Here is a 23,175-nt window from a genome sequence, read left to right on the forward strand (position 1 = left end):
GGGGCAAGCTCTAAGCCCTGCTTTTAGCATCTTTCCGGCAGGGCTGGCAAAGCAACACTGACAATGTTTCCACACCAACAATGGTGTCCATCCTCGTCTAGCCTGTATCACATTCTGCCTTAGCCCAAGGAAATTCTCTTCATTCTTTTTTCTTTCCATTCCCTTATCCAAAGGACTTTAAGAGCTTGGCAAAGCCTTCAGGATAATGGCTGGTAAGGGAGTTAAAACAGCCAAGGAAACTGGGGGCCATCCTTGCAGACTCAGCTTAGACATCTTCACCTGAAAGCCTTCTCTGACCAAATGCCAGCCGAGTGTGTAGATACGTGTACACTCAGCCTTGCTCCCAACCCTCTGTGTTACCCTGGCATAGCGCATGCGCAAGCTACACTGCACCTGGCTACACTTTCTTTCCACTTGCTGTGCATCTGCTCTTTCCATTTCTGGTACTCAGCCCACAGACCACCGGAGAAGAGAAAGACAAGCAGGGGGCAGGGGGAGAGGAGAGTGTATAGATGCTCCCGCTCCTGGTTTAGCCTTCCTTGCTCACACCCACCTCAGGCCTGCTAAAACTCCCTGGAGTCTCAGCTGCCAAGGAGAAAAGGATGGGGCCTGAAGGAAAGGGGGCCCCGGAAGGAATGACTGTTCTCTACAAAAAGAAGGGACGTGCATAAGAACCGAGCATGCGGGACTCTAGTGACAAAGGTCACAGCCATTGCTTAGGAATATTTGCAGTCCTCAGTATGGCCTCTGGAATGGCTCAGCTTCTAGTGCTTTTCTCCTATTGGCCTTGGGCCTGTGGGTCTCAGAGCAGTGCATAACATCTCATCAACAGCTGTCCTGGCCTCCGTGTACCCGGCTCACAGGAGGCAGGAAATTCCATGTTGTAATAACTGGATTTCTTCCATTCATTCTTCATCCATGACTAGGTATCCAATTGGTCATTAAAAAAACCATTTAGGCCAATTTCAGAAACAGCAGCCCAGGCTCTCTTCTGCCAGTGTGTACAAAGAAGGAAATAAAACAGGACAAAGAACTCAGGGCACCTCTATTTCCATGGCTAGTGTGGCTTATGGATAGAAGTAAAATGTTTAAAAGTCCCACCCCTGCCCGTCAGTAAGCATCACAGTGAGGATTCCACAGCGCTGAGTGTGACATTTAAAAACACACAGTTAGAAGCACAGCTGGCTGCAGTCATTTTATCAAAATGAACACATGTGGATCTGAGTAGATTAGAAAAATAGTCCCCAGTGTCTGGGGAGGCTGTGCATTTTAAAACAACTGCTTTTCAAAGAACCGCATTAAGAAATGCTTTTACATACGTGATGCCCATCAACCTGAAAATAAATCGAAGTAAAAGTCACTGCCAAGTCAGGAACTCCAGCTAGGCAATGTGGCTGATGATACATTAGCGATCCACTTCTAAAAGGTCACCATCCAATCACCCTTCATTTTCTGGACAGCTGATGGCAGAGAGGATCAAAACCCACTTTTGCTTTGTCGTTGTGCATTTTCTAATTAATGAGGGGGGGCGTGTTCTTGCATATTTGATTTCCTGTTTCCCAGAAGAGATCTGGGGTTTCTGGTTTAACCTTGTTCTTCCGATTTACCGAGAGAACCATATCCCTCCTGCGTGCAATCTGGTCCCTCTCAGTTGAGCAACAACTTGAGACTTTATGTCATTCCCAGACATGTACAGAGCGCCTGGTGTTCCCACATTACCCCTCACTTGGGGTACAACTGCTTGGCATGGCATCCAGCCTGCTGGGTAACTCTAACTCTGTAGGTGTGTGAAGCCATCTCCCTAAAACCACACGTGCAGACAGCACCTGGGTTTAGTTAGTATCTCAACGTCAGATTAAAAACAGAAACCCCCTCTCTCTCTCTCTCTCTCTCTCTCTCTCTCTCTCTCCTCCCTCCTCGTCGCCTCCGCTTCTCCTCTTCGTCCTCCTCTCTCTCTCCTCCCTCTCCCTCTCCCTCTCTCTCTCTCTCTCTCTCTCTCTCTCTCTCGTGTGTGTGTGTGTGTGTGTGTGTGTGTGTGTGTGCACGTGTGTTTTGGTATGCATGTAGGTACGTGTGTACACAGATGCATGTATGCAGCAGAGGCCAGAGGCTGATGTCTTGCGTCTTTCTTGATGACTCTCTCCAGTTTATCTTTTGCAATGGGTCCTCTTAATGATGCTAGTGCTCGCCAATTGGCTTGACTAAATGTCCAGTGAGCTCCAGGGATCTGCCTGTCTCTGTCCCTCCCCTGCATCCATGCAGGTGTTCACAATGATGCCTAGACTTTTTACATGGGCGCTGGGGGTGGGGGAGGGAGGTCTAACGTCTTCATGTTTGCACAATAGGTATTTAACCAACTGAACATCTCCTTGGTCCCAAGAACACAGATTTCTAATGGGTCTGTATTCTGAAAGGTAGCTCAGAGCAAAGACAGTGATAATCCAGCAGAAAAGGGCCTAGCATCCTTTTTCTTCAGGAGCTTCATATTGCAGAGCCCAGTAAAGGTCACCAAACAGTCTACAGAGAACTCGAGTAATACCAAAAATATCTACCTTCATTGAGAGATTTGGAGGTGGCTCAGACCATCTGCTGTTGCCATAGCACAAGGTTCTCTTTCATTTGGAAACTATGTTGTCAACTTGGTTTAGCACATCCACCACTGAGACACATGCTTCTCCTCCCTGCCCAGAGAGATGCTGGCATGAGACACTCTGCTGATTGACCTGTGTTTACGGATTGTCTTCTCTTCTCCCCTAGTTAACGTGACAGTGGGAGGCAAGCAGCACTTGCTTGGACTGTACGACACCGCCGGACAGGTATGAGCTCACTGTCTTGATTCATTAAGGGTTGAGGAAAGGGGTGTAGGAGACAGAATGGTCCATTTGGCTCATTGCTCAGAAGCTAACAGCATATGCATTTCCCATTCCGATCATTTGGGGCCCATGTATTTCCTACCCAAATGGCAACCAAATGTGAATTCTTAACTTTATATGTGTGTGAGTATATGTGTGTGTATGTGTGTATAATTGTCCAAGATACAGGTGTCAAATACTGACAAACCATCAATACTCAAAATAATATTTTTATCCAAGAGTTTCAATTGCTTCCAACCCAAACCTATCCCACATCTAAGACGTATGAGTCTACTTTATAAATTGTAGTTTTACCTTTTTTCCCCCTTGCTATTTTCTTTGCCTCTCTGCAAAAAGGTTCAAAAGAAGATGGGGTGGATAAAATGGATTAAGTACGAGAAAGGAAACAAGGGTTTGGATTCATTCCATCGATGAAGGTCAACCCCAAACCACTGAGAACTGACTCTACATTTTTGAAGATTTCCCCCAAACATACTTACTCTGTCACAAGTGTTTCCTTGGGCTTGAGAATGGCAGGGCATGGACTTGAGTCCCCAACAGTGAACCTGCATGGGGCTGTCCTTGGGTGAAAATACCTGGTAGCTGCCTTCTCCTGCACCTCACACAGGGCTGCAGAAATCATCCAGTGTTAGAAGTTCACCGGGGGGAGGGAAGGGGAGGAAACGTGGGTGAGCCTTGGATGGCTGTGGCCTAATTTCTTGGATAGAGCCTGTTACCATATGCCTTGAATCATTTATTTAGGTCAAAATCAGCAGGCTGTTCAGTCAGTCCAAATGTATACAGCTTAAGTCCTTTGGAGCGAGTATTTGACCACAGTATTTCCCACTGTGAGTTTCCTGGTAATTGTTAATAGCTGCGCATTTGTAGAGGCCGTTTCTTACAATTATCTGGAGATGTGTCATTTTGCTCAACTTGAAAGCTTTCTACTACAAAACAAATAAATGGAATCTCTTCAAGGTTTTCAGTGTACATTTGCAAAGACCACTGGCAAGTGTAGGAGGGACATCAAAGCTGCTGTTTTACAGCCAGGGTAAGGAGCCTGGATCTTCCAGCATCAGACCCAAGGCTCTTGCCCAGGACTCTCCAGGCTCTACTCACGGGCAGATGGCAGTTTTGGAAGACCACTGTCAGAATGAGGAAGTAGGGTGACCTCTCCCATCAATGTCAAAGAACAGAAACAGAACTAGGGGGAAATGTCCCTATAGCTACTGAAAGGGAAAAATCAATTTCGGTCCTTGGATACACGAGAGTGTAGCTCATACCAGAGAACAGCTCAGCAAATGAGGTACATGGATTTGGGGGCTAGGATTGCTCACTCTAGCTCAGTCATGCAAATCAGTGGGGTGTGTCTCCATTCAGCGCAACTTCACAGTGTGTGTGGTCCACACAGTCCAGTTTGCGAAACCCAATATGATGGGGACCCTTTCAAACTCTGAAACTGCTCTGCCCACCTTCCCTTCTTAGAAAACTCTGGAAGCCCATACCCTTCCAGCTCTCACATCGGGCGTCAGTTGATAGCTGATCATGAGTTGATAGCTGATCATCAGTTGATAGCTGATCATCAGTTGATTGATAGCTGATCATCAGTGATAGCTGATCATCAGTTGATTGATAGCTGATCATCAGTTGATAGCTGATCATCAGTTGCCCCAAGAACAATGTCCCTTGATCTCTAGTTCATTTCACGTCCAATAAAACTGTTTAAAAGCTTTTGTAGAGTTGAGTTATTATTTCCCATTACTCTGTCCTTTAAATAAAACACTGCAAGTCTAAGAGAGGAAGTGATAATATAACAGGAGAATCTCTTTAAACTTCAAACTGAAGTAAGCAGGGCGACCCCACCCTCTGGCACAGAGGTGAGAAATACTGTAAAATATGATAACAAATGGATTCGAGCTATTTCATCAACTTAATTTCCACCTTACTTCTTTCCTCCGCTTATTTTGAAATCTCCGGATAGGCACATTCGTTCACAGGGGAGCACAAAGCACGGAGACAGGAAATGAGAACCTATCTGAAAGGTTCTTCTGGGCCTCGTGTTCTATGATTAAGGACTTTAAAAGATAACTTCAAGAACTTTTGGAAGAGCTGGAGTAATTAAGCAAAAGGGTTTGAGCCAAGACCCGAGGGAGGCATTTCGGCAGTGAAAGAGTTTAAATACAGGGACACGCACAGTACAGTACAAGATAAACTGTCATTCACGGTCTAGAAAAATGATTCTCAGACTTGAGCATGCACCAGAACCACCCAAAGCTTGTTAAAAAGCCAGCCACAGGGCCCCACCTCACAGTTCCCAACTCTATAAGTCCACGATGGGTCCAGAGAGTTTGCACTTACGATAGGTCTCCATCGCTGCAGCCCAGGGCAGCACACCTTGAAAGCCACATAAGAACCACAACTCTGAGAATTGCTGCAGCATCGCTCACGCATGGAGCATCTTAGAAACGCGGACTCTACCTGGGACACAGAGCCAGCAGGATCAGAAGTTTAAGGTCATCCTTGGCTACATAGGATGTATGAGGCCATCCTGGGCTACAAGAAACCTTATCTTAAAAACACAACAGAAAGGAATTCAGGCCCTCACAACCCAGTCCCAAATCAAAGAATTTAAGTCTTCGATGGATAAAGCATGCTTCCCAAAAAATGACTACATCTACAAATTAGCCAAAAAGCATAACAACAAATTTAATTTAGGTGTATTAGTCCAGTTTTTCTAGAGAAACAAAACTGATAGAATGAAATATATGTATATGTATATATTCATATATTACATATATGCATATGTATATACACTATATACTACATGTGTATATAATATATATAATACATATTCTATAATAGAATGGCTTATGGAACGTGGTCCAGCTAGTCCAACAATGGCTGGCTATCAGCAAAAGTCCAAGAACCCAGCAGCTGTTCAGGACGCGAGGCTGGATGTCTCAGCTGGTCTTCCGTATACACTGGAATCCCAAAGAACCCGACTCTAATGCCAGTGACGGAATGGACTTGCCAGTGAGCGCAAGAGCAAGCAGGCAGAGAGAGCGGTCCTCCTTCCGTGTCTGTATAGGCTGCCAGCGGAAGGTGTGGCCCAGAGTAAAAGTCGGCCTTCCCGCCTCAAGAGAGCCAGATTAAAGGTGGATCTTCCCACTTCAAAAGATTTCATTAAGAAAACTCCCTCACAGGTGTGCCCGGCCACTTGGGATTCAGTTGCTTCCAGATGTAGTCAAGCTGACAACCAAGAACAGCCACACAGCAGGCTTGTCCCAAACGTTCCAGTCTCCGTTCTAGGAAGGACAGTTCAACATTCAGTGATGCTGCAGCCGATGTGACTGAAGCCACAAGGCTGAAGAACACCTGCAGTTAACTAAAGAATACTCACTGAGTCCATTACTAAATAAGGAAGGAGAAATGAGAAATGACCTCAAAGTGGATTGGTAATTCTGGAACCACAGAGGAAATAAAATCTAACCTCAGCTATCAAGTTTTGTCTTGCCTGAGTAATTACATTTCCCCTACATGAATGACCCAAAAAGGTGTGCCCTCATCTTTGCTCTGAGCTAACTGTGGGTTGGGGTGGGGGTGGGGGTGGGGGCCTAGGGTGGAGAACAACTCAAGAAGCAAATGTATTCTGAAAGATCAAGTGAGAGAACTTGTTAGCCCCACCCTTAAAGCAGCTTCACTGTACCATCCAGCATCCAACATGACTGCTACAAAGTTAGACTCAAGATTCTCCTCAGCATCTCACAGCTCCACCCAAGCTTTTGCTAACAACAGTTTCTAATGGAGCCACGTATATGCTACCAGCACGTGAGAGCTGGCTTCCTCCCCAGCTCCCTGAGACAAACTGTCATTTGGGCTTTGAGTGGAGGAGCACTTTAAAGAAAAGAAAAAAGCTTCAGAGTTCAGTTGGATAGAGTTTCAAACACTCGGGCTGGGAGGGGGTGGTGCACACCTTTAGTCCCAACACTTCAGAGGCAGAGAAAGGCAGATCTCTGTGACTTGGAGGCAGACTGGTCTACAGAACAAATCCCAGGCCAGCCAGGGCTACACGGAGAAACCCTGTCTAAAAAAAAAAAAAAAAAAAATCAAAGATTAGGTTAGCAAGGGATTTACCCATCAGGTCACCCAGCAAGCAATAGGGCAGTCCTCCTCACTAACCAATAATCTATTCACACGATGTCAACTCATCTGAACCGCACATGCTCCTTGCCAAATAGTGGTCACAGTATCTCTGAAGGTGGGCCCCGTGCTCAGATTTCTGGCTCAGCGACAGGAAGAGACTTGGAGTTCGAAGATGTCCTCCATGTCCTACTGGCTTTTTTAGCATGTGCCATGAGGAAGGAAAAAAAAAGAAGCAGAAAGCATGACGCCAGAATAGCAAGGGTTCAGCCTAGCCTGGAGAACAACAGAGTGAGAGAGGGGTTTTTCAGGCCAATGCTCAGAGCCACATGTCCTCTGAGTCTACAGTGGATCTACCATGGTGGGGAGGCACCTCACGCTCTTCTCAGTGGACCCACACCCAAACAAGTGATAATGACCACACTCCAGACGGGTTTACGTCAGAGCCAACTAGCAGTAACAGGATCTCTGCCAGGGAGAATGAGTTTCTGCTGGTGTCGTGAGCCAAGGGCAGCCTTCTGCCTCTGCTGTTCTCCTAAAGCTGACACCAGGTTCTCATCAGAGAAGTGAGCCTGAGTTCCCTGTGCACGGAGCCCCTCAAGATGTGGGGCAGCCTGTATGTTGTGTGAGCATAGGATAGTATCTCTCCCTGCCAAACCACAGCCCACAGCAGTTCAGCTGCTACCAACGACTGCGGCAGCAGGAAGACCTCACAGTCCCAGGGCTGCAGGCCACACACCTTCCCCAGGACTTGATATGTGAAGCACCAGCACCAGCGTCACCACCAAGGCTTTCTTCTTCAGAAGCATAGGACCAGGCCGGAGGTAGGTACAGCTGGGGCTCATTAACGGCAACCCCGGGTCCACTTGGAAGCACATACAACTTCCTCTTTTGCCATTGGCTGAGCCAAAGGGGCCATCTGGAGCACAGGGTCTGGCATCCACACTCTGCGGAAAGTTTGCCTAAAACCTCAGAATAAGTGTTTTTCTCTCAATAAGCAATTCAAACTTTCTCATCAGGAGTGTGCTGCTGGTAACAAGTAACGAAGAACCCCATTCTTCCCTTTCCCCAGATTGAGGAAAAATAGAGGTGAAAGATATTGACTCAAAGATGCAATCACAGCTCACAAACACTTGGATCTCATTACTACTTAGTTCAGAAGACTGAGTTTCAGAGTCATCCTGGCGGCATCTAATGAGGGTGGAGCCGGGTTTTCAGGAGCTGCCGCTAAAGGATGGATTCTCACTCCATCATTAAAGTGTTTTCTCTTACAAAGCGCCATTCCAAGAGGTCACACATTGAAGCATTGTATTTTCACAGCCTACGAGCCTTTCACACTTCACAGATAAAGAAACCGAGGCAAAGAGAACTCACCCCAAACTAGTAGTGGTTTGGCTAGCAGTTTGGTTGAACTCGCCCCAAAGTAGTAGTAGGGATTTGAATGCAGAAAATTCACCTCCACCCCTTACGCTCCTGGGCAACATCCTGAGCTGCCACCCGGTCCTGCTTCCCGGAGAATATGAAAACCGGAACTAGTGCCGACAACACTGGGCTAAATGTCAGGAAGCTCACAGAGGACGCAGAATTCTACGCCCAGGCTCTTGAGCGTCTGAGGCAGGGGACAGAATTTGGCGCTCTTTTCCTTACAGCACAGAGGGCAGCCCCCGGGCACTTATCAGGCAAGCGCACTCTAAGCTTCACGCCAGACCTGGTGTTGAGTACGCCAGGTTCGCGGTGATCCAAACGCAAGCAGACCTAATGGCTTCGTGGCTCCACCACTGTTCCTTCATGACGAAGCTGCTAGTGGGCATATTTAAGGCCCAGGTGATTGGCCAGTCTATGCTGAGAGTTCCTCAGAGATTTTTTAAAAGAATCATCCAGCAGTGCCCACACCTGACAGCACCAGAGCCACCCTTCTGCTGACCTCTCTCTTGCCTTGGGAGTGTGATGGGTAGCAACTACTCAAAAACCTACTCTAACCTAGGCCAAGTCCCCTAGTGTCCATCTTAGCCCTCCAAAGCACTATCTAGAGGCTTTTCATAAGTTAGCACACACAAGCACCTGTGGCCCTGAGTCGTTTTCAGCTTCATAAGGGGCCACAATGCCAGAAGGGTCATTTAGCCCTTCCCCACAGCTGATCGACATCATCTTCACGTTGTGACCGTAATCTACGATCCAAGAGTGCTTCGCCACAACACTCATTCAAGCCATCAGCGGGTATAAATTCAAATGCCAAACTTCTAGGAGGCACTAAGCCCAAAGTCCTTTTCTAGTAACCCAAGGCTTCTTCCTAGCCACAGTCACAACTGAGGGTGGTAAGTTCCTACAAGCCAGGTATAAACCTTCACTGATGGTAATTTTTTTTCCCTCTATATAGCCCTGTTGAAATCTATTGGATGTCAGATTCTGCGTGCTGTAAAGCTGAAGGCAGGGAGAAGGAAAATGGTAGAAAACTTTAGCTGCATCAGAACTGTGTGAAGACGACTGGGGCACGTGGGCATCAGCTCCCCCTGCCCCCCAATACCGCCCCAACCCGAGCTTTAGACCCCTGGGAATCCAAAGGAGCTCTCAAGCGATACTTGTGCTGCTGGTCTGAGGACCCTCCTTTGGAAGTTACTGTACTAAACTCTACAGGATCTTCCGGACCTGACACTGGAATTTCCCAGTTCGGTTTTTACCAGAGTTAACTCAAAGAGGCAGCAAACTCGTCCCCAGCGCACACACAGGGAATTATTTTGTGGTTTTTTTCATCCTCCCCCCCCCCCGCCCCCAACTTAATTCCCAGTTCTTAACCACCTTATACAGTTCATGCAGCGTCCTTGACAGAGCCACAAGTCTGGTGAGCAATCAATCCTCTTAAAAAGAATTATTACACAACAAGACTAAGGTTCCTAAAGCAAAGAAATGGAGCACCCTGACACCCAGAAGCTGACAAGCCCAGAAAACCCGTTGCTGGAGGCCTGGGCTACTTTGCCGGGAGAGCAAACGAGCTCCCTCCCCGATTTTCCTATCATCTAGGCAGCACGTATTCAATGGGAGCAAATCAGGGATTAAGTAAACCCTGTTCTTTCAGACGTTCGGCGGCTTCGGGCTCCTCCCTTGCCTGGTTCGGTGGCTAATCCGATTGTTTTGGTTTGGTTGTTGTGGGTAAGCGGGAAGCAGCAGCATTGAGATTTTAAACGTGCAGTGTCTGCTGCCATCTTGTGGCAATTCGGAGCCAGTGCCCGCCATTAAACAGCGCACCCCTGCGGTAACAATCCTAGAATCCGGAGATATATCAATAGCAGTCCAAATCAAAAGGTCTAGATGCGCACAAAATGCTTTCTCTTGGTATTCAGTAAGTCAGCAGCACTGGTCCGTTACGGATATCTCTAAACTTTGACCTCCTCTCCTGTGAAGCGTGAACACTTGACGGCGTTCTGTCTAGTGCTTCTGCGAGAACTCCAAGAGATAATGCATGCACTTCTTCCAGTGCTGCCTGGTCCTGGGTAGTCATCTCGAGACAAACTCTCTGGCAGTGAGGACGATGGTGCTACACACAAATCAGCTTTCTTTGCTCCAGGTCCACACCCGACCAGTCAGTACAGATTCTTCTTCCATACCCAGCCCAATGCGCCAGATTCAGATTTGCTCAGAGGAGGGGGAGCTGGGAGCAGTTAGTTGCTCACCTGGGGGTCACTATGAATCCCACTTTTTAAATTATTTTATTTTTATTTGGTTTTTTGAGACAGGGTTTCTCTGTGTAGCCTGGACTGTCCTGGACTTGCTTTGTAGGCCAGCCTGGCCTCGAACTCACAGTGATCCACCTGCCTCTGCCTCCTGAGTGCTGGGATTAAAGGTGCGCAGCTTAAATTATTTTGATTTTGTTTTATTATTTCACAGGTATGTTTGCCTACACGCGTGTCTGTGCACCACTTCCATGCCTGTGCCCCCACGGAGGCCAGAAGAAGGCCCTGGAGTGTTGTAGGCCACAGTGAACTATCAAATTAGTTTTGGGCATTAAACCTGGGTCCTCTGGAACATCAGCCTAAACACTGAGCCATCTTCACAGCCCCTAAACCCCACTTTTCTTCTTCTTCTTCTTCTTCTTCTTCTTCTTCTTCTTCTTCTTCTTCTTCTTCTTCTTCTTCTTCTTCTTCTTCTCCTCCTCCTCCTCCTCCTCCTCCTCCTCTTCCTCCTCTTCTTCTTCTTCCTTCTTCCTTCTTTTTTATTGAAAAATAAAATCATTCATATTACATCTCATTTTCTATCCCATCCCATGCATCCTCCCATCCCTCCCTCCCTCCCACTTTCACCCCATTCCCATTCCCTATGACTGTGACTGAGGGGAACCTCCTCCCCCTGAATATGATGCTAGGGTATCAAGTCTCTTCTTGGTAGTCTTCTATCCTTCCTCCAAGTGCCATCGGGCCTCCCCATCAAGGGGACATGGCCAAATATGGGACACCAGAGTTCATGTGAAAGTCTGTCCCCAGTCTCCACTCAACTGTGGAGAATGTTCTGTCCCTTGGCTAGATCTGGGTAGGGGTTTGATGATGATTGCATGTATTGTCCTTGCTACCACTTTTTACAGCAAGTCACCCTTCTTCATAAAATTATTTGCTGTGGGCAAAGCATAGGTAGAAGATGAAAAAAACACCAATCAACCCGGGCCCAGATCCACTTAGGACAATCTGAGTAGAAAGCTCAAATGGCAGAGGACAGAGAGTGTTATTAAGAGTCACAGATGATGGCCCCAGGTCTCTTCATGTGAGGTCTTAGCATGTGTCAGAATTTTTTTTTTAAGCTCTCCATGGAACCCTATTAAAAGCCGCTGTAGTAAATGCCCACAGAGAGGCGGAGGGCTCATCAACCGGCCCAATCTTGTGAGAGTTTCCCCATAGTCACAGCTGCTCTGGGGAGATGGGAATGGCCAAGCTGCTCAAAGGACAATGCTCCGCAACGTGTGCACACATGTACATAGAATATATGCATGTATGTAATACCGCTGTACTGGCATGTGTGCGTGTGTGATGTGTGTGATGGTGTAAGGATGCATTATATAAACAGGAAGTGTTTGAGTGCACAGTACTATTAGCTGCGTGTTACTAAACTCTATTAAAATATACAAGGGCTTTTTATTGAATGACCTAAAACTCCTTGGCAACTAAACAACTGGACATTAACCTGACCACACTGTGACACCAGGATAAAGTTAGGAACAAGTCCCAAACACAGTTCATCAGTAGCTGTATCTCACTTAGCAACAATGCTTTGCTTTGTATTTTATCTTATTCTGGGTTAAAGTTGAAAACATTTTAATTGTTAAAGAGACTGAAGTGGGTAGGTCAGTGACCTACTCATTTACATATCCCAGGGTCCCAGGAGGGCTGTATTCGGCCTGTTGATCGTACTGTTTGAGTGGGTGGGTTTCCAAAGATACAGGAATAGAGTGATTGTTACCGGGGCAAGAAGAGACGGAAGTGGGGAGATACCGGTCACAGCACCAGGCTGCCATGAGGCAAGATGGATAATTCTAGAAACTGCCACCATTCACATACAGCCGGTGAGAGTGTGTGGTAGGTTAGAAACGTGCCGTTGAGGTAGACTTAGGTGCTGTCATCATTAACAACACTATGTGAGGAGATAGATTTGCAATTCCCCTAACTCTGGTGTAACAAAATACACAGTTGGAAAAGAGAAATGAGTGGGTAGACATTATGACATGTAAACTGTACCTCAGTGAAGCTATCCAGTTCTTCTTAAGTCAATCCGACATGGGCAATTTGTGATCTCTATACACAATAAAGGCTGTAGCTCGTCTGTGGACGAGAACCACACAGACCCTCTGCACGCTGCCTGTACCAACTCTCCCCTGTTCCTCCCACAGGAGGACTATAACCAGCTGCGGCCTCTCTCCTACCCCAACACCGACGTGTTTCTCATCTGCTTCTCTGTGGTGAACCCTGCCTCGTATCACAATGTTCAGGAGGAGTGGGTTCCGGAGCTGAAAGGTTGCATGCCTCACGTGCCTTACGTCCTCATCGGGACCCAGGTTAAAATGAGGGTGATGGAAGGGCGGCATGGGATGGGAGAAAGGTGACCCCCTGAACTCTACCAAGCACCTTGACAGAATCTCAGATCTGCCCTGATGTCACAAGATTATTTAGTTGAAAACTAGTTACAGAGTTATTTAATATGATGCATAAAGTTTTGATCTGGACGTTAAAATTAACCTCACAGCTTGTTTTGTTTTGTTTTGTTTTGTTTTAAAGAAAATGATTTTTTTCCAGATACTCTTCCTGCCTTGAAGCAAGGGCATCAATTGTACACACTATCTGATTTTTTTTTTTTTTTTTAACTAGACACAACTGTTTTAAGACAACAAAGTAGGTGTGCGGGTCCAAATGACCCTAGATTCAGACAAGGCATGTGACAGGGCTCCTTGATGGCCCTGCCGGAGAAAGAAGATAAAGACTCCACTCCACATTTCCCCTGATGCCTTCATCACACAGATGTTAGGAAAGTTAAAACACACTTATTAAGAGCAACATGTATAACTGTCAAAGCCTCAGAAGCTCCCGGAAGCTGATAAAGTCCCGCAGCTTGGGTTGTTGGTTGGGACTGTCTGAGCTATTTGTAGTTTGAGTGGATTTAGCTCTTGGCTGTTTTCAAATCTGCACCAGTGCTCCGAGGGCAGGGCCGTGCTATGGCTGCACCAGTGCTCCGAGGGCAGGGCTGTGCTATGGCTGCACCAGTGCTCCGAGGGCAGGGCCGTGCTATGGCTGCACCAGTGCTCCGAGGGCAGGGCCGTACTATGACTGCAGGGCTTTCTGTCTGCTTCCTGCCACGCTTCTTTTGACTTCTCATTACGCATCCTATTTGACAAAGAGGAAAATGTAAAAACCATAAAGAAAGAAAAAACGCTTTCTATAAACAATATGGGCAGATGGGGGAAATGTATGTGTGTTCACTTTAAATACAAATTAGAACTCATCTGTCTGCCGAGTAATTGTCCTGCTGAGTGCAGGTCCCATTTCTGCTCTGAAAGATGGCTATTTGTTTGTTTAAATGAAGCTGTTTACTTTCAATTGCACATATTAATGTTTGTCCATAACCAGAAGCCTAGATCCTGCTGCCAAAATACATAACTGGACATTCAAACCCCTAGTGTGGGTTGAATCTGTTTAGAACAGGCCCTGAGTCGAGTGATTAACATCACTCTAATCGATGGAATCCTACCTCCCCCATACCGACTTCCAGTACGACGTCATGGTGACACTTGAAAGCAGCCACGGCGTTAGTAAAGTGTTCAGTCTATACCTCTGCCTTCAAAGCTGCTCCCCCTTCAGAGATACTCTGCTGCCTCACTAGGCGAGCCCTTTGGCTTTTCTCCTTGGGAGTCCCCTGCAAGACTGCCCTGTCTGTTCGCTATCTGTTGAAAAGGCCTCAGAGGCAACAAATCTCCACCCTTTTGAAGGTCACGATTTGATTCAGGAAAGAAAAAAAAAAAGGATCCAAAGCTACAAAAAATATAATATAATGAGTGCTCTAAATTACAATCAAATGAGTAATCACTATAATGTACCCAGACCATCTGGTGCCTCTGTGCACTATCTGTGAAGTCTAGAAAGAGAAAGAGAGTTCAAACCCCCAGACAGACAGCAAAGGATCACTGGAGGGTGTTCTGGGCAGCCAGGGGACTGCATGGAAGAAGAATGGAGAAGGCCTTCCTGCTGCATCCATGGTCAAAAGAAAAAACTGCTGGGCGCACACCTGTAATCCTAGCACTTGGGAGGCAGAGGCAGGTGGATCCCTGTGAGTTGGAGGCCAGCCTGGTCTACACAGTGAAACGCTGTCTCAAACAACCCAGAAAGAAAGAATGATAGAGGGAGAGAGAGAAAAAGAGAGAAAGAGAGAGAGAGAGAGGAGGAAGGAAGAAAAAAGGAAGGAAGGAAAGAAAGAAAGAGAAGGAAAGAAACAAAGAAGCAAAGAAAAGAAAAAAATCACTCTCAAACACAGCACGTGTATTTGTTTTCTTGGAGAACACTCAGCAACCTCAAGGTTAGGGGAGGTGCCGGGTCACTATATCAGGTCTCCACTTAAAAGACCTAATGAGGCCTGAGAATAATGAACTTCTCTTTGTCCCAGATCGATCTCCGAGATGACCCCAAAACCTTGGCGCGTCTGCTGTACATGAAGGAGAAGCCTCTCACCTACGAGCACGGCGTGAAGCTGGCGAAAGCGGTATGGTCACATTTGAATTGAGTGTTCAGAGATGGGAGAACTAGGGCAGGATTTTGCCTTAAGCTGCCGCGTGCTTTGGATCTTTATGCTAAGCCTCCTTGTTCTAGGAGAGCTGGAAGGGGCCATTTTGGCAAGTATTCCTGTGAGCAGGCACCTTGTGGTTTTCATTAAGAAACTCCGTGAGTTGCCACGACTAAGCACTTACCACTTTGCTTCAGCAGTGTCTAGAACGCGGACTTGCCACATTTAGCGTGAATTAAGGGGAATTGTTAGAGGTAGGTATACATGTAACCCCCCTGTTTATTGTCAGCATAACTCATCATGTGAGGCATTGTGTGATCTGTCCAGGGAGAGGCCTGGGTTGACATCTGACAGGCTTCTCTTTGCCCAATACTTGTCTTTCTATAGTGAATAGTCACTTAGTCCGGACAGTGTTACAAATAGCATATGGGAAACTAACACACAGCTGGGAGTAACAGGGCGAGGAATCTACGCGGCTGTCTGATGGAGCGGGCCTGGACTTACCTCCACTGACCATTCTGCACTTCTGAGAGTTGGCTGTCAACAGTGGCCTAGCTGCAGAAGTGTTTCAGACACCTATTTGCCAGGCACCAAATCTTTCACCACAGCATGCGCAAAGCAGGCACTAAAATGGGCATATCTGCATGGGAGTCCTTTCTGCAGAAGGACGCTCAGGAGCTACATTTCCCTAATTTGTTTCTTTTTTAAAATATATTTTATTAATTTATTCATATTACATCTCAATGGTTATCCCATCCCTTGTATCCTCCCATTCCTCCCTCCCTCCCACTTCCCCTTACTCCCCTCTCCTATGACTGTGACTGAGGGGGACTTCCTCCCCCTGTATATGCTCATAGGGTATCAAGTCTCTTCTTGGTAGCCTGCTATCCTTCCTCTAAGTGCCACCAGGTCTCCCCATCCAGGGGCCGTGGTCAAATATGGGGCACTAGAGTTCATGTGAAAGTCAGTCCCCACTTTTCACTCAACTGTGGAGAATGTTCTATCCACTGGCTAGATCTGGGTAGGGGTTTGAAGTTTACTGCACGTATTGTCCTTGGCTGGTGCCATAGTTTGAGCAGGACCCCTGGGCCCAGATGCACCCATCATAATGTTCTTCTTGTACGTTTCTAGGTCCCTCTGGATCCTTCTATTTCCCCATTTTCCTATGCTTCTCTTACTTAGAGTCCCAATAGGATGTCCTCCCTTCTGTCCCACTTTCCTATTAAGTGAAGACTTTCGTGGGACATGTCACTTGGGCTAGTGTCCAGATATAAGTGAGTATATACCATTTGACTCTTTCTGCTTCTGGGTTAACTCACTCATTATGATCATTTCTAGTTCAGTCCATTTGTCCACAAATTTTAGGAATTCCTTATTTTTAATAGCATTTCCCTAATTTCAGCTTCTTCATCCTTGATTTAGTCACCAATCCATAGACTCAAGCAGGAGATTTTTAATTCTTTTCATGTTTGATCATAACATTTATTTCTAAAAAGTAACTCAAAAAGCCATGTCATAGGATTTCTTAATTAGTACATAGCCTATGGAATTGAAAACATTTTATATTTCTTTACTGAAACAGAGTGGGCTGTAATCTCGCCTTACAATAAGCAAAATTTGTGATCGTTGGCACCATTCTAATAAAGATTTATAGATATTACACTCTGTGCTGCCCTAAGAACACTAGGCAGCTGTCTTCCTGTCTCTCTTCTTGCCCCCACCCCGCCCCCCCCCCAGACCTATGCAGTCTGTATACTTGTTAGTCTGTTTCCTTTTCTCTAGTGAATTCTTTTGGAAACATGTTTCTCTGTGGCTGCCTGGCACTGAGAGATATGCCCTAATCTTTTTTTTTAATATTTTATTATGTTTCTTTTTTAACATATACATTTATATTATTACACATGAGTAAAATAAAGTACACGCAGCAGGAAGAACCACGAGAAACTCAGGAATTATATAAATGTTACATTCATAGTGATTTGACGGCCAAACTCTGCCAAGACAGGGTAAGCAAGTCCTCAATAGTTCCTGCCCCGCAAATATGTCCATCAGATACATTGGGCCAGAAGGCTGAAGCTGATGCTCCAACGTTATAGAGAGTGTTGGGTGACTGTTCAGGAAGTAAACTGTCTCGGTCATTTTTTCATTTTGGAAGCTGCTAACCGGCACTCCGGGTTCACTCAGGTATTTAAGTTTTATTCCTTCTCAAGTCTCTGATGGGTTTGAAGACCAGATAGTTTAGTCTTTCAATTAAGCTTAGTAGGTTAGGAGTTAAGATGTTTTTAGACCAAGATAGATGTTTTAATAGAGATGAGATATGATAGATATTAATCTCCACTCAGAAATTTAGACCCAACAAGATAGGAAAGATGTTTACTTCAAGTTTGCCAAATACAAATAGAGATTTTAAATTTTTAATGTTTTACTGTCTATGTAACTAACCTTGGAAATGCATGCCCTAGTCAAAAATAACATTAACTACCAATTACTCCTTAGCACAAATATATAAATAATAAGTAAATAAATGGCATTTCTCTTATTAAAATGTGTTCAAAGTTACCAAATACTATACCTTGGCAGGAATTGCATTGGCTGTGGTATTGGACATCACACAGACAGTTGAACCCTTCCTATTTCTTCCACAGTAGGGTCAGTGCCACCAATACAAGCCATCCAGGGAGGTGTTAGGCTGCTAAGCCTCTTATGGGTGAGGAAATAGCCCTGGGGAACACAAACACATTTGAACTCAGCTGTGTGCACACCACCACCTGAGCACCTGGTCATCACGCCCACTGTCTCTTCTCCAGCCATGTGTGTGGTCCCCTGGGAAAGGGAGTGGATCGGAGGGGTCTCCTCCAACATTCAGCCTCAGATGCTCTCATTAGTATACATGTCAACGTATGTGACTGTATGCGGCTCCTAACAGAAGGTCCTACTGTTTCTGCAGTAGCTTGGTCTCTATGTTCCTAGCCTCCAGGACTGTCCCCACCCTTGTTCTGGTGGCTTCCTAGCCTCGCTCCTCATTCAAAAAGTTCAATTTGGGTTTGGATTTACCCCACCCCACCCCCCACCTCTGATAACGAGTCTCTTGGAAGCGTCCCATTCCATTTCAGATTTATTTTAGGAACAGTGGCTCAGTTCACCACTTGGCTGGCTTTTGCCAGCCTCTCCTAGCAACTGCTCTCTGGTTTACAATCACGTTGAGCATATGAAATCTAATCGCAAAGAAAACCAAGTGAGATGTTTAACTGGTTTCGTGACAATTCATGTAATTACAGAGATGTTTTTAGTTTCTCCAGTCTTTGGCTCTCCTGTCAAGTACTCTATTATAATAGCTAGCATTTGCACAGTGTTTATTGTGGGTGCACCACAGGCTTCCTCTGAGCTAATCCTCGAAGCACCTCCTGTGGTTTGCGTATTATTGTCACCACTTTCCTAGAGGACACTGAGGCTTAGAGAGGTCATGAGCTGGTGATGCTCCTGCCTCAGTCCTCTGTCTCCATCCCAGGCTCTGCAGACAAATACTTTGGTTTGGGCCTCCTTTTTCATAGACTGCCAGGGACAGCAGAGTGGAGTGGTTTAGTCGCTGGTTTGAGAGATGGACACGTCCTCATCGCTGCCAGGTCTATAAATGAGTTGGCGAGAGTCTTACCTCCCTAGGTTCCTGCAATGAGTTACAGAGCATAAGTTCTGGCTCAGCAGACTGCTCTGTTGGCCTTCTTGCCCTCAGACTGGTCTGCCGCTGGGAGGACGTTGGCCTCTGTTCTTTGTACCTACCGGGTTTTCATTTCTGTTTTCAGAAGGCTCTCTCACGCAGCCCACGCTGGCCTTGAACTCAATATACACCTGAGGACAACCTTGACCCTTCTGCCTCTACCGCTTGCTGGTATCAACCACATCTGATTTTATAGAGAGGTGGGAAACATCCCAGGCAAGAATGCCAGCTGGACTCCATTACCCAACCCTTCTAGTTATTTCTATGCTTCTTCAGTATGCCCCACCCCAGTCAGAGGAAGGAAAAAGTATTAGCTTGCTGTCTCACTTGATTTGTCGTGTTGCAGGTTGGTTCGTCTTCCTTCTTATGCGCTTTGTACCATTGTGGCACGTTTCCCAGTTCTGGAAACAATGCACCTTAAGTATTGGGAGAAAAAAAATCAGAAAGGTGTTTTGTTTGTAACCTCAATCTCTTCTTTGTTTTGTTTTAATTCCTTGAAATGTGTCAGTTTGGCCGAGCCTGCTTCAGATTGCTCACATGTGTGTCCAAAGGAGGAGTCTCTGCACTTTTGCACATGGGTCCCAAATACTTGGCTGAGCAGCATTTTGCTCTAAGAACCAGGAAAAGGTGCCTCTGTAAACAAGAAGGGCTGTGTTTCCTTGACACAATTTTCCATTTCAATCTTTGGTGACCCTAATGATTTTTTTTTTTTTTTTTTTTTGAGCATTCTTTCTAACATGTCTGTGCCCTTTCCCTGAACCAGGACAAACTCTCCTCTCCGACCCTCTGAGCACGTAGAACATGGCAACAAACAGTGTCTCACAACTGGGCTCTGTTTCCCACACGTACATCCTAAATCACACCCAAAATCCATTGGCTAATTTTCCTGGAACTATTGGCACGCCACGGTGTTACGTTACCCTCCCCACACAACGGTGCCTTTATGGACCATCTCGTTATCTTTCCCCTTGTCAGAATCAGAAGAGACAAGTTTGGGCTCCTCCTGCCTCTTTCAGAGGCCCAGGCTGACAGGCTAATCTGCTAACACACTGTCAGGTGGCAGCACTGTAAGGAAGAAGAAAGCAAGCTCCACGCACCTCTCAGGGTTCCAGGATGAGTGGACAGAAGTCAGCCTAACCCCTGGTATTTTTCAGAATCAGTCTGAGGTTTCAGCATCATCCATGGAAAGGTTGTCCACAGACGACAGCCTGCAGCACCTTCTAGGAGTTTTCCCCCCTCTGCATAACTGAGGAGAGCCATCACATGACAAGCAGCCATTCTGTTAGTCATTTACTTGCTGTGCTGTTTATAGGTGCATATATCAGGCATAGACAAAACGCCCAAAGGCAGTGGATGACAGCTCAGGCCATTGTTAGGAAAAGCATTACTCTACCTCCTTTTTCCTCTCACTCATATCCTGTTTTTTAATAGTTTTTAAAGTTTCCAAATCCAAAGGCCAAGCCATTGTCAAAACAAAATCCATAAAGTAAGCTTTCAGCACGCAGTCACTGGTGCTCTCAACTCCCTGCTTCTGGCATTTGCCATTGGCTTATAAAATAGCCACTCTTGTCAGAAAAGAACACATTTAAGAAGTACATGCTGTTCATGGGGAGATTTTGAAATAAAACAATTTTACTTCACACCGAGTCTTCATATCTGTGACCTTCCAAACAACCCTGTTCTTCAGTGGCTGTTGGCTCTGCCAACTTGTTGCAGGGCTGAGTAATAAGGGTCAGAGAACCCCATAGAATGAGAAAAACAACGCACCTTGAGAGCTGCAAAGACGGCTTGTCATGAAGGAGCACTTGCCCTACAAACATAAGAATCTGAGTTCAAATCCCCAGCACCCACAGAGACAGGCATGAGCAGATCCCAGGAGTTCACTGGCCAGCCAGTCTAATCAAAGCAGCAAGCTCAGGGTTCAGTGAGAGACCCTGTCTCAAGGGAACAGGACAGAGACTGATAGAGCGGGACCCTATACCCTTCTTTGGCCTCAACACACACACACACACACACACACACACACACACACACATACACACACTCTCACACACATATACACATACTCTCACATGGACATATGCACACTCACAGACACACATACACAAACTCTCTCTCAACACACACACACACACACACACACACACACACACCTCAAGAGACAAAAACGTTAAACGTAATTCTCTCTTTCTAGCTAACGCTCACTTTGCCTTGCCTTGGCTACATCCATCCTTGTCTAAGCTAAACCACAAGTCTCTCTTCACTCTGCATCATACAAACATCCTGGTAACAAACAAACACATCAGACACCTACATCCCGACTGACCCACAGAATGCTTCTTCCAGTTATACACATCAACTCTAAATCTCCACCTGTATAAAAAAAAGTAGGAAAATGAGCAGTCATGGCCCAGCACGAACCTATGGGAGCTGAGGAGACCATCCGTCCTAGTGAGAACACAAGCCGCAGCCCGTTTCTCCTGGTCCCCCAGCATCCCTGTGTACCATCTCCAGAAGCTCCTGTCTAGGATACCTGTGTGCTTCTGCTGCCCTGTTTCCCCAGCCATTCCTCTGCCACAATTTCCAGGTTCAATATCCAGCCAGCCTCTCCTGCATTTAAGCTGCTTTTTTCAACGTTAGTTTCATAATGGGGAGGGAAGTGTTTCTCCAGATGTCCTTAATATTCAGAGGCCCTCTGCACATAGTCGACTCATGTGAGACAAGAGCACCCAGGTCTCCTCCTGCACCAAAGCCCACAGCTGAGCACAGCCTTCCTGGCCAGCAATTTTCTTAATGAGAAACAACAGTTTCTGGCCTGGATTTCTACATTTCTCAGGGGGATTTTATAATGCTTAAATTACTCATAGTACGAAATAATGTTTTTTCACCTTCAAGGGGCCAGAGAGATGGCTCAGCACTGGCTGAGTTAAAAGCACTGGGTTTTTATCCAAATAACCTGGGTTCGATTCCCAGCACACACATAATGTAGTGTCTGTAAATCTAGTCCCAAAGGATCTGATGACCTCTGCTGGCCACCATTGGCACTGCATGCACATGGTGGGCAGATATACCATGCAGAAAGCATGGCCATATACATGTAGCAATAATAGTAATAATTATCATCACCATTATGATTATTTATTTTTAATAATAAATAATTGTTATAATAATTCAAAATAGACCACTAACCCAGTACAAAATACATGCCCCTTAAACATGAAAGAAGGTGTCTCTATCAATGAATGTCTTCTATGATTTTTATTCCTTCATGTTTTAATTTAAAATTTGTTTTTCAAAGTATATTGATACTGAAAAATAATAGCAAATAAGCATTATGTTGCTGGGAGATACCCAGCAATCAAGAGTAATCTATGATGACTGCCACCCATGCTTCTGGCTGCTCTGTAGGTCCAGTAACACTCACTGCCTTACTCCACACACAAGATTCTCTTCACTTGAATGCCACTGCCACATTCCATATAGAAATGAAAGGACACTGGAAACAGGCTGTTTGTGGGACAAGCAAGCATGGGGACGTAGCAAAGCAGAGGGTTGCCACTCATGACTTTCTTTCTTTGTGTTTAAGATCGGAGCACAGTGCTACCTGGAATGTTCCGCACTGACTCAGAAGGGTCTCAAGGCGGTTTTTGATGAAGCCATCCTCACTATTTTCCACCCCAAGAAAAAAAAGAAAGGCTGCTTATGGTGCCACCGCTGCTGTGCAATTATCTGAAGTTGCCTGAGACCCATCCCTCCCGTCATGCAAGGGTAGGAAAGGCAGCCAGCCTCTGTGACCCAGCTCTACACAAAACGGAGGGCTTGACCAGAAAAGAATTCCTGCTTCCCAAGGCCCGTCCCTCTGCCCTGCCAGCTTCCCAGCTCAGCATCCTGTCAGCCACTGCCACATGCCCAGGCCGACCAGACCATCCACACTGCGTGTGGAGAATGCTGAGCCACATGCAGACAGTACGCCACTGAGGTGCCGGAAGCCGAGTCACGATCCGTCCCGTATTTCACATTTTCCCTCCCATGGTTATGAACCAACAGGAAGTCATGGCGGGAAAACCATGTACTACTCCATCCTTCATTGGTGGCCTTAGCTCGTGTCTTCACCAGATTTGGGAACACAACGCCAGCATTTTCTCTGAGTCTGCTGTTTTATTCAAGCGTCTTAACGGTTTCCGGATGTCCAATCACTTGAGCCTCACAAATCTATATCGA

General features: G+C 46.1%; 1 protein-coding gene across 1 annotated transcript in view; it reads left to right on the top strand.

Moving 5' to 3' along the window:
- Rhoj (ras homolog family member J) overlaps positions 1–22,939 on the top strand; it is an 83,302-nt gene extending 60,363 nt beyond the window's left edge. The window contains exons 2-5 of the mRNA XM_051147675.1: positions 2,758–2,816; positions 12,862–13,026; positions 15,123–15,218; positions 22,541–22,939. Of these exons, the coding sequence (XP_051003632.1) occupies positions 2,758–2,816; positions 12,862–13,026; positions 15,123–15,218; positions 22,541–22,687 (467 nt within the window). The 3' untranslated portion in view covers positions 22,688–22,939. The remainder of the gene's footprint in view (positions 1–2,757; positions 2,817–12,861; positions 13,027–15,122; positions 15,219–22,540) is intronic.
- Positions 22,940–23,175: the final 236 nt, after the last annotated feature.

The sequence above is a fragment of the Acomys russatus genome, chromosome 1 (assembly GCF_903995435.1).
Source record: "Acomys russatus chromosome 1, mAcoRus1.1, whole genome shotgun sequence".
Lineage (NCBI taxonomy): Eukaryota > Metazoa > Chordata > Mammalia > Rodentia > Muridae > Acomys > Acomys russatus.